The following is a 16,427-nucleotide window of genomic DNA, read 5'->3' as shown; positions in this document are numbered from 1 at the left end:
AGTTCACTAATGTAAGAAAACCAGAGGTAAGTACCACTAAGCTAACTCTAGCCCATCAATGGTCTTCACTGGTGACAAATGATTTGAAAATGGCAATATTCACCACTTCCAGAAAGAACCTGACAAAAAAGTGTTAGGAAGTAACCAGAAAAATAGATTTTAAAGGTGCTTGGGTGGCTTAGTTAAGTGTCCAACTCTTGATCTTAGCTCAGATCTTTTTTTTTTTTAAGATTTTATTTATTTATTCACAAGAGACACACAGAGAGAGAAAGAGATGTAGGCAGAGGGAGAAGCAGGCTCTCTGCAGGCAACCTGATGTGGGACTCGATCCCGGGACCCCAGGATCACACCCTGAGCCAAAGGCAGATGCTCAACCACTGAGCCACCCAGGTGCCCCAGTTCAGGTCTTGATCTTAGCACAGGTCTTGATCTGAGGGTTGAGTTCAAGCCCCACCTAGTGTGAAGTCTACGAAAAGAAAAGAAAAGAAAAGAAAAGAAAAGAAAAGAAAAGAAAAGAAAAGAAAAGAAAAGAAAAGAAAAGAAAAGAAAAGAAAAGAAAAAGGAAAGAAAAAGAAAAGAAAATTTCAAGTTATTGCATCCTTTGGAAAGGCAATTGGGAAAAGTTTAAAAATATACACCAAGCCATAGATGTACATCTTCTGCTAAAACTGGTAGTCTAGAATTTTATAATTTATTTTATAATTTAAACCTGTAATAAACACTTAATAGCTTGAGAATTTTATCAGTGTAACTGGAGACACAGGAAAAAAAAAAAAAGAAAAATTGATCCTAAAATTCCTGTATTATTTCTGACACTGAAACAAATTTCTACATAAATCTGTAGTACTGCCATAAATATAATTAAAGGATAAATTACTAGAGAAGTATATATAGATATGCGGCAAAAAGACGACAACTACAAGCAATGAAGATAAAATGATAAGACAAATGGCCCCTAGTAGTGTCATACTAGATGTAGTAAGATGATAGAACTGGTAAGCAAATGACAGACTGGTCATGATTCAGTCTTTACAATCAATACAATATTTATATTTTCAAAACCTAAGGACAACCATCTGCTCATTCTGGAATAATCTTAGCTCCAGACTAAGTCATTTGACCAATAAACTCTATATAATTTTCAATCAAATATGGAAACAAAACATGATAAAAAACAGTGTTGACTTTTTATTACTAAAGTTAACATTACATCAACATTGTTTTCCACCACATATCACATTTATAAGTATTACATTTTTTGCTGTGATATAATCGGAATGTTCCCAGAGTAGTTTCTATACTTACATTTCAAACACTGAGTTGAAAAAAATTGAAAGGCTTGCAAATATGATCTATTTCACAAACAAGAATGATCTGTGTCATTACTGTTTGAATTAAAATTTCCAGGGCCCTTTCACCGAGTTTTAAGTTATAATCGCAGTACGGTATTAAATATTTGCCACCGGTTTCATGATGCTACATGATTCATATCTCACTACCCCATTCCAATTTTTTGGGAAACCTTTTTGTTATAAATTATTTTAAGGATGAATCACTTGCATAAAATCATAAGCATGTATTCAATTATGGCAAAAATTAGTTTGTCATTTTGAGACATATGTATGGGCTGTGCAACTATATACACCAAAAGAAGACAAAAGCATTACTTTCCTTACCATTTAGTGAAACACAATTACAAAACTTTAAGCAGTGTGACATATAATACAGCTTTAACTGCTGCTGGAAGAACAAAACATAATTTACCCCATCAAATAAATCATATCTAGTTTCTGCTCTCAATTACCGAGGGGTAAAAACAAATACAAATGCACCTCGAGAAGACTTCAAAATCTTCAGTCTACCCCACCTACTGAACTCAACCCAGCAAACTGAGTATCTGGAAGAAGGCTTCAGTCAAGGCGGCTTCAACTAAGTAAAAACTATACTTCTCTGTACCATAGGAGACCTAACACAAGGAAAAGAAAAGAAAAACTGGAAACAATTAAGCAAAAAGACAAAGGACGGGGTAAGTTGTACTCTTGGGGTGAGTAACAACCAATGAACAAAAACACCACTTCATTTCCTATGCCACAATCTCAAATTGTGGTCTCCTCATCTTTAACTCCATCTTGCTCTACCTTTAGGTCTCCTTTTCCTTCTTAGGGGACCACAGCTGTACAGAGATGCCAACGAGAAGAACAACTTTGTTATTTACAGAATTCAAGTACCAGAGCATCTTGCCGACAAGATATCAAACCAAGATACTGGCTTTGAAGTGCCCAAATTGAATCTTGTGGACCATAAATAAGGGAGTAAAACTGTGCAACCAAGTCAGATCATGTAATCTGTTAAAAAAAAAAAAAACACAAAAGAAAACAACAACAAAACAGAAGCAGCACACACACATTCTCATGTTTTTGAATACAGTCTCCTTCTGTCAAGGACAACAATGTTGTGTTTGAAGTATAATCAGTGGCCTAGAATAATTGCTGCAGCTTTTAACTTTGTCAAAAAAAAAAAAAAAAAAAAAAAAAAAAAAAAAAAAAAGTTCTGCTGCGGAATCCCTGGGTGGCCCAGTGGTTGAGCACCTGCCTTTAGCCCAGGGCGTGATGCTGGAGACCCAGGATCGAGTCCCGCGTCGTGCTCCCTGCATGGAGCCTGCTTCTCCCTCTGCCTGTGTCTCTGCCTCTCTCTCTGTGTGTGCGTCTCTCATAAATAAATAAAAATCTTAAAAAAAAAAAAAAAGTTCTGCAGAGACACTGATTGGAAATCACTGTTCAAACACACCGCTCACTAAAACGTAAACAAGCATTGACACCGATTTTAACGATAACGCCTGAGGAAGAATTAAAATGCAAAATAATAATAACTTAAATAAAACCCAACTTATTTAGGAGTAGAGAACACGAGAGAAGCGGAAATCGGTGGAATCGCCTTCGGCTGCCTCCTCAGCGTGAGCCCCTACCAAGTGAGGGCGGCCCGGGTGTCTTCCCCTCGCGCCCCGCCACGGGAGGCGGCGGAACCTGAACTCGTTCCGCCGGCGGCGAAGGGTCGCCCGCTCCCGGCCGCCGTGAAGAACTCGGTGAACGAGAAATCTGCGGCGGGATTTAAGGGCATAAACTGCTACCGAGGGGGCCTCCGCGCCGGTCGCCGTAGATGTGAAGAGGGACCGAGGGGCGCGCAGCCCTGAGAGACCCAACGGGTGTCGCCAGGGCGGCTCCGGGACCCGACGCGGGCGGGCGCCGTGTGGGGGCGAGGCCCCCGGGAGCCGCCCGCAGGCCGCGCCCCCGCGAGCCGCCGCCCCCGCGAGCCGCCGCCGCCGCCGCCGCCCGTACCTGATGATGTCGTCGCTGTGGCCCCGGTAGAACTTCTGCCGGTGCTCCCGCGGGCTGTACACCACGCCGACGCCCGCCACGAAGTACACGATCTCCTTGGCCGCCGTGTAGTAGAGGTTGTTGCGGCACTGGTGGCCCCGGTAGCCGTACACCCACTCGAGCCGCAGGTGGCAGTTCGGGGCGCTCCGGGCCGCCATGTCGGGGCGCCCACCCCGCCGCTCCGGCTCGGGCGAAGCAAGCACCCCCCGCGGGCGGGCGGCCGGGCGGCCGGGACTCCCCGCCTGCCGCGTCCTCTAAGCCGCGCCGCGCAGGTGCATGTCGCGTCTCCTGGCCGCCGCCGCCGCCGCCGCCGCCTCAGCCCACGGGCGGGAGGAGAGCCCTCGCCTCGCGGAACATGCCGAGGGCCTCGGGCGCCGCCGGCCGTCAAGTGGGGCGCCGCGCACCCCGCGCCCGCCGCGGCTGCTCTCCGCCGCCCGCAGCGCCCCGGCTGGGAGCCGAGCGAGCCGAGCCGAGCCGAGCCGAGCCGAGCGACGCCCCGCCCCCCGCCTCCTCGCCTCAGCTCGCGGCCCCCGTCACCCGCGGCGTTCGCGCCCGGCCGCGGCCTCGTCCCTCGTCCCTCGTCCCTCAGCCCCGCCGGCCCGCGCCGCGCGCCCCCGAGCGCAGAGAAGCAGCCGGCGCGGCCCCGCGCGGCCCCGCCCCCAGCCGCGTCGCCGCCGCCGCCCGCGCCCGTTTGGCCCCGCCCCTCGCCGGCCGGGGACGCTGAGGGCGCCGCGGGGACGCTGAGGGCGCGGGGGCGCCGCCGGGGTCGCGCTCCCCCGAGACCCGGCCGGTCCTGTCGGCCCTGCCGGGCGTCCCCCGCTGCCCTCAAGCGCTGAGCTCTCCCGGAGCCGCCCAGCCCCGAGCGCACCCTTGGCGGACCCCCCCCCCCGCGCCCCAGCGCACCCTTGGCGGAGCCCCCCCCCCCCGCGCCCCAGCGCACCCTTGGCGGAACCCCCCCGCCCCAGCGCACCCTTGGCGGAACCCCTCCGCCCTAGCGCACCCTTGGCGGGGACCCCTCCACACCCACCGCACCCTTGGCGGAACCCCCCCCCGCCCCAGCGCACCCTTGGCGGAACCCCCCCACTCTGGCCTCAGCGGACCCTTGGCTGACCCTTGGCGGAACCCCCCGACCCCAGCGCACCCTTGGCGGAACACCCCCCCCCCCGCCCCAGCGCACCCTTAGGGGACCCTTGGCTGACCCTTGGCGGAACCCCCCGACCCCAGCGCACCCTTGGCGGAACCCCCCCCCGCCCCAGCGCACCCTTGGCGGACCCCCCCCACTCTGGCCTCAGCGGACCCTTGGCTGACCCTTGGCGGAACCCCCCGACCCCAGCGCACCCTTGGCGGAACACCCCCCCCCCCGCCCCAGCGCACCCTTAGGGGACCCTTGGCTGACCCTTGGCGGAACCCCCCGACCCCAGCGCACCCTTGGCGGAACCCCCCCCCGCCCCAGCGCACCCTTGGCGGACCCCCCCCACTCTGGCCTCAGCGGACCCTTGGCTGACCCTTGGCGGAACCCCCCGACCCCAGCGCACCCTTGGCGGAACACCCCCCCCCCCGCCCCAGCGCACCCTTAGGGGACCCTTGGCTGACCCTTGGCGGAACCCCCCGACCCCAGCGCACCCTTGGTGGAACACCCCCCCCCCCGCCCCAGCAGACCCTTGGCGGACCCCACCCCCCGCCCCAGCACACCCTTGGCGGAACACCCAACCCCCCGCCCCAGCGCACCCTCGGCGGACACCCCCCCCCCACCGCCCAGAGCGCACCCTTGGGGGAACACCGTTCCCCCCACCCCCACCCCAGCGCACCCTTGGCGGAACACCCCCTCCTCACCGCCTCCCGCCCGCCCACCTCCTGCTGCAGGAAGGAGTCGGGGAAGCACCTGGCTGTCTCCCGAGGCCTCCATCCAGACCCACCCGGGCTCCGGTGTTTGTGCCTCGGAGAGTCCAGACCAGGATGCTAATCTCATGTTTTCCCGGATACTTCGTGTATGTTTCTTGCTGCTTCATACTGCTCACTATACCAGACATTGGAGATAAAACCTGACCTTTTTTTTTTTTAAGATTTTATTTATTTATTCATAAGAGACAGAGAGGCAGAGGGAGAAGCAGGCTCCATGCAGGGAGCTGGATGCGGGTCTCTATCCTAGGACCCGGGGATCACTCCTTGAGCATGAAGGCAGATGCTCAACCACTGAGCCCCCCAGGTGCTCCCTTTGTGCAGGTGAGGTTAAAGCGGGGGCAGACTGTAGGATGTAGATCACAAGATGGCAGCCGGGGCTGATTTCATAATAAATAGCTATGGTACCTGAGTTTATTATTATTTTTTAAAATACTATTCGAATACCAATAAACTGTTGATATTTCTTGCATTGTAATAATGGTGAACTGAGATGGCTTGAGTATCGTGATCCTGGAGAATGTGCCTGAAAGAAACAAAATTACTGGGAGCAATGAATTCCTCACCTGTGACAGTTTTGCTCCTACTCAGTTTTCTAAGTGCCCTCCTTTCTCACAGGGTTATGCTAAGGTTTACCAATATCTGTAAAAATAATTAGAAATCCATACTTTTATTTAATTTTTAGGTATGCTCCATGCCCAGCATGGAGCCATGGGGCCTGAAGTCTGGCCCCTAAGGTCAAGACCTGAGCTGAGATCAAGAGTCAGATGCTCAACAGACTGAGCCACCCAGGTGCCCCTGAAAACCATATTTTAAAAAGTTTTAGTTGCAGGATGATAGCCATGAAGTTTATAACATAAAAATACTCATAAAACACTAACGTGAGTCCTCCCTGCCTAAAAAATCAGTTTTGGGGCACCTGGATGGCTCAGTCAGTTAAGCATCTGCCTTGGACTCAGGTTTTGTTTTTTTGTTTGTTTTGCTTTGTTTTAAGATTTTTTTGTATTCATGAGAGACAGAGAGGCAGAGGGAGAAGCAGCCTCCATGCGGGGAGTGGAATGTGGGACTCCATCCTGGGACTCTAGGATCACACCCTAGGCGGAAGGCACTCAACGGTTGAGCCACCCAGGCGTCCCTGGACTCAGGTGTTGATCCCCGGGGGTCCTGGGATAGAGCCCTTCATTGGCTCCCTGATCAGTTGGGGAGCCTGCTTTTTCCCTCTCCCTCTGCCCCTCTCCCCCTGCTTGTGCAAACATGCACTTGCTCTCTGTCTCCCATCAAATGAATTTAAAAAAAAAATTCTTAAAAAATAAATCAGTTTTGGTTTCCCTAGTAAATACCAAAACTTGGAAATCTGACAAAAACTACAGTAAACTTGTATCCTTTCAAGAAATGGGTCCCCACAAAGGTGTTGTTTTCTATAGGAAACCCATACGTTGGAATGGGTGTTACCCAGTCTCTACTTCCTCAAAGATGCAGAATACCTTTCTGCCTCCTGCTTGTGATTTTTAGTCTACAGGTGGGGAAGGGCCATCTCAGAGCAAGGCATTTACATAAATGTCATGAAGAGTAAACTCTGAAGGTGCAAACAGATTTGGTGAACACTAGAAAGGCTGAAAGTAAAAATCAAATCCACTGTACATAATCATCTAAACAGAGTAGCCAGGAACTATGATGCAGGAAGAAAGTGAGTGTAAGGACTTCATAAAGTTTCTAAGCTTTCACACATCCTCAAACCTATTATGTTTGCTATTCCCAGAGTGATTAGCCATAAAACTTTTATAATGAAAAGGGCCCTTGTCCTAATTTCTAGGAGCAGCCGAGAATTAGAAGGGGGTGGTGAGCAAGATTGGGGAAAACATGCCCCACTCCACAGCTTGTGTTTGACTCAGGATAACAACAATTTCAGGAGAAAAGAATTCAGATTGAGCACTTGCTAAAAGGAAAAGAGAACCGAGGCCTAAGAAGTGGCTCTGAAGCCATGAAAAGGCCTGTGTGTGGGGTTCTTTGAACAAAGGCATGTATATTTTCTCTTTGTCACCTGTATTTTTTAAGATTCTTATTTATTCATGAGACACAGAAAGACGGAGAAGTAGGCTCCCTACAGGGAGCCTGATGTGGGCCTCAATCCCAGGACCTGGGGATCACGACCTGAGCCAAAGGCAGATGCTCAACCATTGAATTACCCAGGCATGGCCCTGTATTTGTTTGTCTTTTTCTCAAGAATCTGTTTGCTAACTCACTAGTGAGTTCCCTGAAAACCCCTGGTAAGAAAAAGAAAAACTTGATGATTACTTAAATTTAAGCAGTAAACTTAGAAAAGATGAAATATTTTATTGCCATATATTAAGGGTATATTAATTGCTAGTTACATGTAATTTTTATGAGGCATAGAATGGTGAAGAATAAGAAATAGTCTTTTCTGTTTCAGATTTTTCAGTACAATGTCTTCTGAATCCCATGATACATATTGAAACACTCATATTAATAACAGATTTAAATAATTTATTTTTCCATTATCATATTTTCCATTACAATTTTTAATGACCCAAGGGTGGAGTGTGAAGCAAAAACATGCTTAATTACAGCATCCTCAACCGACAAAGACCAAAAGAGATGAGACACAAAGGTGGCTAAAAAATGAAGCATTCATGAATATTATAGGAAAAACCCCAAACCTTATTAGTTCTTCCCCTTACACTTTTACATAACCTGTTATTACTAATATCACATCAGGAAGCTTAATCAAGATTTTACTACTAGATGATATTCCACCATCTTTGCAAGTAGTGCAAATAAGGATGCAGGAGAAAGACCCCCAAAGTTCTACATGTCAACAGGTGGACATTTGTGAGACACTTTAAATAAAAGTTCCAGTACCCTTTGATAATCTATACCAAGAAACTCGAGTTCCTAATATGGAGTTTTATATTCCAGGCATTTAAAATATTTCCAGAATTCAAATAAATAACATTTGCTGGCCATGGATTTTGGTTACTCTCAGGTCTGTGAAAGAAATACAAAGCCAAGTATATAAAATATAAAAGCCAAAATTTATGATATTAAGTCTAGCTAGCTAATTCAACCAGCTTATAAACTGTAATAGTATTTTAATAAGCTCTCCATAAATATATTTCTTGTAACTATACTTTCAATTAGCCTGTTTTATTTACCGAGCTTAACATGACTCCTGGCACTAACAGGGGAGGTGTTCTATACATACTTGTCAGCTACTATATATAAAAGAGAATACTTGTGTAGTCACAGCAGGATTCCTTTTAGTTTTATCTTTTTTTCTTTTTTAGAGAGAGAGAGCAGGAGCAGGTGTGTGGGAGGAACAGAGGGAAAGGAAGAAAGACTCTTAAGCAGGCTCCATGCTCAGCACGGAGCCCCATGCTGGGCTCCATCCCATGACCCTACAATCATGACCTGAGCTGAAATCAAGAGTCAGTTGCTCAACCAACTGAGGCACCTGGGCACCTCCTCTTAGTTTTTTCTGGAATAGTTGAAACTTTTGAAAAATTAAACATTTTTCTGATCCCCCATACTGTATTAGAACTTCTTGTTCTTGGTTGTACGTGACAGAAACCCACTACAATGGCTTAAGATAAAAAGAGAATTTTTTAAAAGAATTTATTATTATTTTTTTTTATGATAGTCACACAGAGAGAGAGAGAGAGAGAGAGAGAGAGAGGCAGAGACATAGGCAGAGGGAGAAGCACCAGGAGCCCGACGTGGGATTCAATCCCGGGTCTCCAGGATCGCGCCCTGGGCCAAAGGCAGGCGCCAAACCGCTGGGCCACCCAGGGACCCCTAAAAAGAGAATTTGAATGCCACATAGAACTGAAACTAAAGCTGGCATCCTAGGACCCAAGTGAGGTTTTCAGAACCAGGTCATCAGTTCTATTTTCCTTTGGGTTGACTCCATTGCCAGACAAGCAAAATAGCTGCCAACAGCTCCAGTTCTACATCATATTCTCTTAGAAAATCCCTATGGAAAGAACTTTTTTCCCCCCAGCGATTCCACTGGAAACTCCTAGACTTCAGCCCTGTTGGCTCTGATTGGCTGAGTTTAGATATGAGCCCACCCTCAGATCCATAGGGGGTGCCAGGTGCTCTAAAACCACAGGAAGGGAGAGTGGGAGAGGGGGTGATGCTCCCAAGGAAAACGGAAGTGATATTACCAAAATAAGAAGGAATGGAAGCCAGCAGTGGCTACTGAGGGTTCACTTGGATGCTTTAGTATTAGCCAACCTCTATTGCGTAACTCAATACATATACAATCTAATTTTTTGAAAAGTAACAGGTGTTTGCTAAATAAATGCAGCCCTAAGACAAAACTTCTAACCAGTTTGCCACCCAAATATCCTCCTCTGAAAAGAATTCTACAGCTAGCCCCAGATACCAGGCAAACCAAAGCAACAGATGTTGTCCATCAGTAACCATATTTTCCAGTGCCTGTTAGATTTCACCAAAAGCATCTAGAAACTGGTATATGATTTAGGTAAAAGAAGTCGCAAACCAAGTTGTCTTCTCTACTTCTATACATCTTGCCATCTTCTTTTTCTGTATTGACATCAGTATTCCTCCATGTAGGCAGTTTGGAAAGTTAGGCAGTTGTGTTTACTTCCTCGCTGTTTCTCACTTTCCATATCCAATTACCAACTCCGTTTGACTCTATTTTAGAAATATTCCTGAACTCCATCCCCATCTCTACATCCACACCCTCTATCCATTGTCGTAGTTCAGTTCAAATTCTAATGATCCATTCCCTAGATTCTGCAGCCCAAGTTATCTGTAAAAATCATAGATCGAATCATACTGTTCCTATTCCAAGAAATTTTTCTAGAAGCAGTTTAGGCATCCCGAGCCTTGAAATGTTCTTATGCTTTGACTCACGAATTTCTCAGCTAGTTACCTGTCATACTGTAATAATAAAAAGTGCAGATGAAGGCACATGTACCAAAATATTTACTATGGCATAATTTAAAATGATAAAATTAAGGAAACCTAACTGTCCAACCATAGAGAAAACTTTAAGAAAATAGATTCAGCCCATATGAAAAACATAAAACCATGAAAACTAGGGTGCTCGGGTGGCTCAGTCGGTTAAGCACCTGACTCTTGATTTTGGCTCAGGTCACAATCTCAGGATCCTGGGATCCAGTCCTGCATTGGGCTCCCTGCTCAGTGGGGAGTCTGCTTTTCCCTCCCCCCCCCACCTGCTAGTTCTCTCAAATGAATAAATACATTCTTAAAATATTTTTTAAAAACCATGGAAATTGGGCAGTCCCAGTGGCTCAACAGTTTAGCGCCACCTTCAGCCAGGGCCTGATCCTGGGGACCCCAGATGGAGTCCCATGTCGGGTTCCCTGCATGGGGCCTGCTTCTCCCTCTGCCTGTGTCTCTGTCTCTCTCTCTCTCTCTCTCTCTCTCTCTGTATCTCTCATGAATAAATAAATAAAATCTTTAAAAAAAAACCATGGAAATAAGGTTTTCAAATAAATTTTGGCAACATCAAAATTTCTCATAATAGGATATTTAAATAATTTTTAAATCAGGATTTTTAAAATGTAGAGTAAAAAGGAAGGAGGAAGGATTTATTTGTCCAGCTCCCTCCTCTCCCATTGGTTAAATTTCCTCCATGGGGAATTGGAGTTAATGCCCACACTTCCAGGTTGCATCATCCAGCTTCTGTGATCTCTGGGCTATGGGCTCCCTGAGCCCCAATTCCCACAGAGTAATGCAAAGAGGGCCTGATGGCAATTACCCACACAGTGAGTTTCATTAAGGAAAAAAATTTCAACGAAGGTCAGAGAACCTAAGTCTTTTATAATGGGCAGTAAGCCTCTTTGACTCATGTTCACAAGGGAGGCATCATCTTTATTCTCCTAGACAATAAATAAACCTGCCTTTTGTTCCAGAAAGAAACACTAGCTTTATCTTCCAAGGTTGTTCACCCACAAACATCTTTGAGAAGACAGTCTGGAACAAAGGCAGTTGGTGCCTCAGCAAACACGATGTACACAAACACAGGAGACCCATGGAACATTGTCTCTAACATAGATCCAACTGGCAGCAGCCAAGTGCTTACTTCCTGAGTGCAAATGTTACCAAACTGTGATCAACACGTAAAATATATTTCTGCAGAAACTGAGAATATTGACTTAAGCAGGTAATGCACCGTATTATTGTCAGAGACAAAGCTAGACCCTTTTTCTAGGGTAAAAGACAAATTTTATTCAGTAATACTATTGCAATAGGGAAGATGGTCCAGTGGTCATTGAACTCAACTTCCCTGAAACAAAAGGATAGAGATTTTTTTAAAGGCTGGGTGTGCAGGGTGCCTGGGTGGCTCAGTCGGTTAAGTGTCTACCTTTGGCTCAGGTAATGATCCCAGGGTCCGAGGATTGAGCCCCTCATTGGGCTCCCTGTTCACTCGGGAGTCTGCTTCTCTCTTTCCCTCTGTCTCTGTGCATGTGCTCTCTCTCTTTCTCTCAAATAAATAAATTAAAAAAAAAAAAAAAGGCTGGGTGTGCTAAGGAAAAGGCAGGGTGTTAAGAAGCATTAGTCCACATGATTGGAACACTTGGATTTGTTAATTGAAGCTTATCTGGAGGAGAAATAAACTTCTATCTTTATGAGAGGAGCAGTGGTACACATTGAAGCAAGGCAGACACCAAAATTAGGCCCTTACCCTCATTTAGCATTTATCACGTGGAATTTTAGGAAATTGTTTATTTATACAGATGCAAGGACTGAGGGTGAGAGTTATCTCCCTGAAGTTTTGCATTTCAAAGAGAGAGCTCTCCAGTCCTTCAGGAAATAGTTTTAGGACACAAATTTACATCTCAAAGGGCAGAAAACGGATTTATAATTGCAAGCTTTCTAAAGTAACTGCTCTAAGAGGGAGTTCACAGTCCTCTTATGAGGTTTTGGTTAGAACAAACTGGTAAATTATGCAGGCAGCGTTGAGCTTTCTCAGGCAGGCATTTTAAGGGAGCTGGGGTAAATCTAGGATCATGGTCTTAAGCTACTAAAGCCATGCTAAAATTTGTCAAGTCTCTTAGTGCAGAGGTTTGGATGGAGTTGTTACATGCCAAGCGTTCTGTGGTGCTCAGTACAGCAGTTGCATAATTAGCTACCAGTAGGAAGTAAGAAACATATTTTAATATCAATCTAATAAAGAAAATATGAAACAGTTTTGCTCAATGAACTTCTAATAGAACACCTTCAAGGCCCTAAGATGCTTGCACAAACACTGAGGGATGTTATTGTATAGTGTAGTAGTGATCACTCTGTAATTATTGTTGACTTGTTTCAAGCTACTTCATGTTCGTAATGCCTTCAAATAGATCACCAAAACTTCTACTATTTGAAAGCATGCCACAAAAAGAAAAAGGTTAAGAACCACCACCATAATCATTCCTAAACATAAATTGAGCGCCCACGTGTGAATCACTGGGGTCTGTATATGGAGGAGTAATCAAGGAAAATGAACCTGCAGTCTGTGCCTTGAAAAATTTATGCTTGAAGGAAGAAAACAAGAAAAAGACATAAGTGCCTTTAAAAACAAGTGAAAATATATATAAACAAGTGAATTAAATATAAATATATGCACATTTTAATAGAACTAAGTATCGTATCTTAAAAATTACAAAATAATCATATATAAAAGTTTTAGTTTATTTATTCATGACAGACACACACAGAGAGAGGCAGAGGCATAGGCAGAGAGAGAAGCAGGCTCCATGCAGGGAGCCTGATGCAGGACTCGATCCTGGGACTCTGGTATCATACCCTGGGGCAAAGGCAGGCCCTCAACCGCTGAGCCACCCAGGCATCCCACAAAATAACTTTAGAGTAAACATGCTTTTACTAAGAGACTTTATTGAATTATTTGATCATTAGCATCTACAATGTATTTTTAAAATAATGTAGGAACGATAAGAGACAAAAGTAGATTTCCTATAGGTTGTGCAAAAAATAATAAACTTAAGTACAAGTTTTTTTTCTTTTTTTTATTTATGAGAAGATAAGTCTTAAGCAGATTTTGATGTAGGAGGATATTTCCTGGAGAGGCAACGACAGTCTAGTTGTAGATAGTACAGTTCCAGAAAAAGGATATATGATAATTGGAGCTAAAAGAAGATAATGCCAGGATGTATAAAAGACAAGACAGTAGTAAAATACCATATATATTTCAAAGTCACAGAATTTACTATCCTAGGAAAGTATTTTAATCAAATAAAACATTATATCTAAGCAATATCTTTCGTTTTGTTATATTTATTTTTATTTTGTTCTATGCACCCTATAAGCATTCAACAAATATCTGATTTACATATTTTGTAGCACTTTAAAACTAAATATACTTGTAATAAATGTTTCTGAATACAGATTTGCTCATAATTTTTAAATATAATGCCATGTCTTTAAATGTGACTCCCTAAGTTAATTTAAAATTTCTTTTGAATTACAACTTATACCCATCTAATACAGTGTAGAGAGGTCACTTGCCAATGCCCATTCTATAATCAAATACAAAATATTGGCATATCATTGAGTAGTTCAAACGTTATTTACTTTCTTATTTGTGATCCCTTCTGGCACACTCTGGCTTATCTTCAAAAACTCAAAGGTTTTAATATGTAAAACACAAATATTGTAGGATCTCAACTGTATATTGCTTAAATATTATTTTTTTGCAAATCAAATTACAGTTACTCCCTCTACCAAGCACCAACACTAAATTAAAGTTCTCCAGTAGCTTCCCACTGCTTTAAATAAAGACTAAATCCTTAACCAGCCCAAGAAACCCAGCATGGTGTGGCTCCTATCTCTCCAGTTTCATTTCATACCCTCTTCCCACTCACTGGCCTCCTGCCACCCTGGTCTTGTTTTCTTTTGTTTCCAAGAACAGGCCAAATTACCCTGCCATGGGGACTTTTTATATGCTGATCCTTCGGTGCTGGGAGTGTGGTCTTCCGCTTGGTCCTGTGGCTGATTGACTGGTACTGTCGCCATTCCTGCCAATACTTCCGGAAGAGGCTACTCTTTCTCATACACTCTTATAAAAACCAGGACTCTTAATATTTATCAAAGTTGTAATTTGATATCTACTTGTATAATCCATTAATGTCAGCCTCCCCAGCAGCCAGAAGCTCCTTGAGGGCTTTCATGAGAAAGACATCAGAGCAAGAGCAGAGCAGGAGAATAGAAAATGACCCCTTTTGTGGTGCAGGCACACAGGCCTGATCAGTGGTCACCTGCTTCTGGGGACAGGCATTCTGCCCACTTATGCGGAGCATGGGATTCAGACAAGGATCCCTGCTGAGAGGAGTAGTTACAAAATCCATCAGCCCTTAGGCAGCCCCAGGAAATCCTCTTGGGCCCAGGAATACCATATAAATAGTAACACAAAGCCAAGTCTGATCCTGCTGGGCTGGGAACAGACCACTCCCGCCCACAGCCCCCTCCCCAGACAAGACAAAACAGAGATACAAGGTAGCATTTGACTGTCATGGGGAGAGGGCAGGGGTGCTAAGAAAGCCTAACTGCCAAAGCCCAGACTCACAGACTGGCCTAAGCCTGAGAGTCTGGACAAAAAAGGACCCAGGACATCTTCCCATTCTCACAACAAGCTTCAGAGTAACAAGCCTCTGGAATACTACTCAGCCATAAAAAAAAAGAAAGAAGGAAGGAAAGAGAAAGGAGAAGAGAGAAAGAAAGAAAGAAAGAAAAAGAAATCTAACCATTTACAAAGACATGGATGGGACTAGAGGGTATGATGCTAAGTGAAAAAAGTTGATCAGAGAAAGACAATTATATGATCTCACTCAAATGTGGAATTTAAGAAACAAAACAGGATCAGAGGGGAAGAGAGGAAAAAATAAAACAAGACAAAATCAGAGAGGGAGACAAACCATAAAAGACTCTTAATCATAGGAAACAAACTGAGGGTTTCTGGAGGGGAAGGGATGGGGAGATGGGGTGACTGGGTAATGAACATTTTTTTTTAAGATTTTATTTATTCATGAGAGACACAGAAAGAGAGGCAGAGATATAGACAGAGGAAGAAGCAGGCTCCCTGCAGGTAGATGCAGGACTTGACTCCAGGACTCCTGGATCATGACCTGAGCCAAAGGCAGATGCTCAAGCACTGAGCCACCCAGGTGCCCCTGGGTAATGGACATTAAGGAGGGCATTAGGCATGTTCTGTTACAATCTTGCAGAATCTACTGAAAACAGGTGGTGAAGCAAGGGGAAATTACCATAGGTACAGTACCAGTACCATTATTTAAAATCTACAAACCTTATTCAAATTTTGGTCATTATCCAATTAATGTCCTTTTTAGGAAAAACTTAAAAATTTTAAGAGCTGATTCAGGATTCTATTCACATGTTGTGTTTTAGTTTCCATGTCTTTTTTAATCTGGGAAATTTTCTGGGTCTGTCTTTATCTTCCATCATTTTGACATTTTGAAGGATGCAGATGATTCTGTAGAATGTTCTTCAGTTGGGTTTGTTGGATGTTTTTTCCTCATTATTAGATTCATGTCATACGTTGTTGGCAGTAATACAAAAAGCAATGTTGTGTCTGTCTTAGTACATCATATCCAGGGGCAGATGAGATCTATTTTTCCCATTATTGGTTATATTAACTTTGGTCAGTCACTTAAGTCAGTGCCTACCAAGTCTCTCCACTATAAAGTTGCAATTAATTAATTACTATCTTGGAAATTAGAAAATTCTAATATAAAATCTTGATTCATAAGCATACAAAAATAAATTGATAATTAGTATTTGTAGTTTGGTTCACATAATCTTTCAAGGTATGCTGTTCAGGAGAGGTGTTTGAGGGATCATAAAAAGTTACAAACTACTGACAGAAATATTGTTATTTTTGACCTCTGATTGATAAAAATGCATGTGACAATATCTTTGGTCTGTTCGTGATATTCATTAAAGTCTATAGAGAATTTTCTATGAATGCTTAGAATAAAAACCTCCTTCTTAAGAGTAAATGACTGTTCAAAGAATAGTCAGCTAGTTTATTATACACTGAAAACATTTTTTAAAAGGTCACATTGAAGGATTTTGGACATTGGCACACCTTTATTTTTTTAAGGGTTTATTCATTTATTTTATTTT

General features: G+C 44.3%; 1 protein-coding gene across 8 annotated transcripts in view; it reads right to left on the bottom strand.

The window, feature by feature from the left end:
- Positions 1-3,534, bottom strand: part of EML5 (EMAP like 5) — a 183,838-nt gene extending 180,304 nt beyond the window's left edge. For all 8 annotated transcript variants that reach the window (XM_041758309.1, XM_041758310.1, XM_041758311.1 and 5 more), the window contains exon 1: positions 3,336-3,534. In XM_041758309.1, coding sequence (XP_041614243.1) covers positions 3,336-3,532 — 197 coding nt within the window. In that variant the 5' untranslated portion in view covers positions 3,533-3,534. The remainder of the gene's footprint in view (positions 1-3,335) is intronic.
- Between the last annotated feature and the right edge of the window lie 12,893 nt (positions 3,535-16,427).

This window comes from Vulpes lagopus, chromosome 6 (assembly GCF_018345385.1).
Source record: "Vulpes lagopus strain Blue_001 chromosome 6, ASM1834538v1, whole genome shotgun sequence".
Taxonomy (NCBI): Eukaryota; Metazoa; Chordata; class Mammalia; order Carnivora; family Canidae; genus Vulpes; species Vulpes lagopus.
The sequence above is the reverse complement of the archived record's forward strand: the minus strand, read 5'-3'. Positions and strand labels throughout refer to the sequence as shown.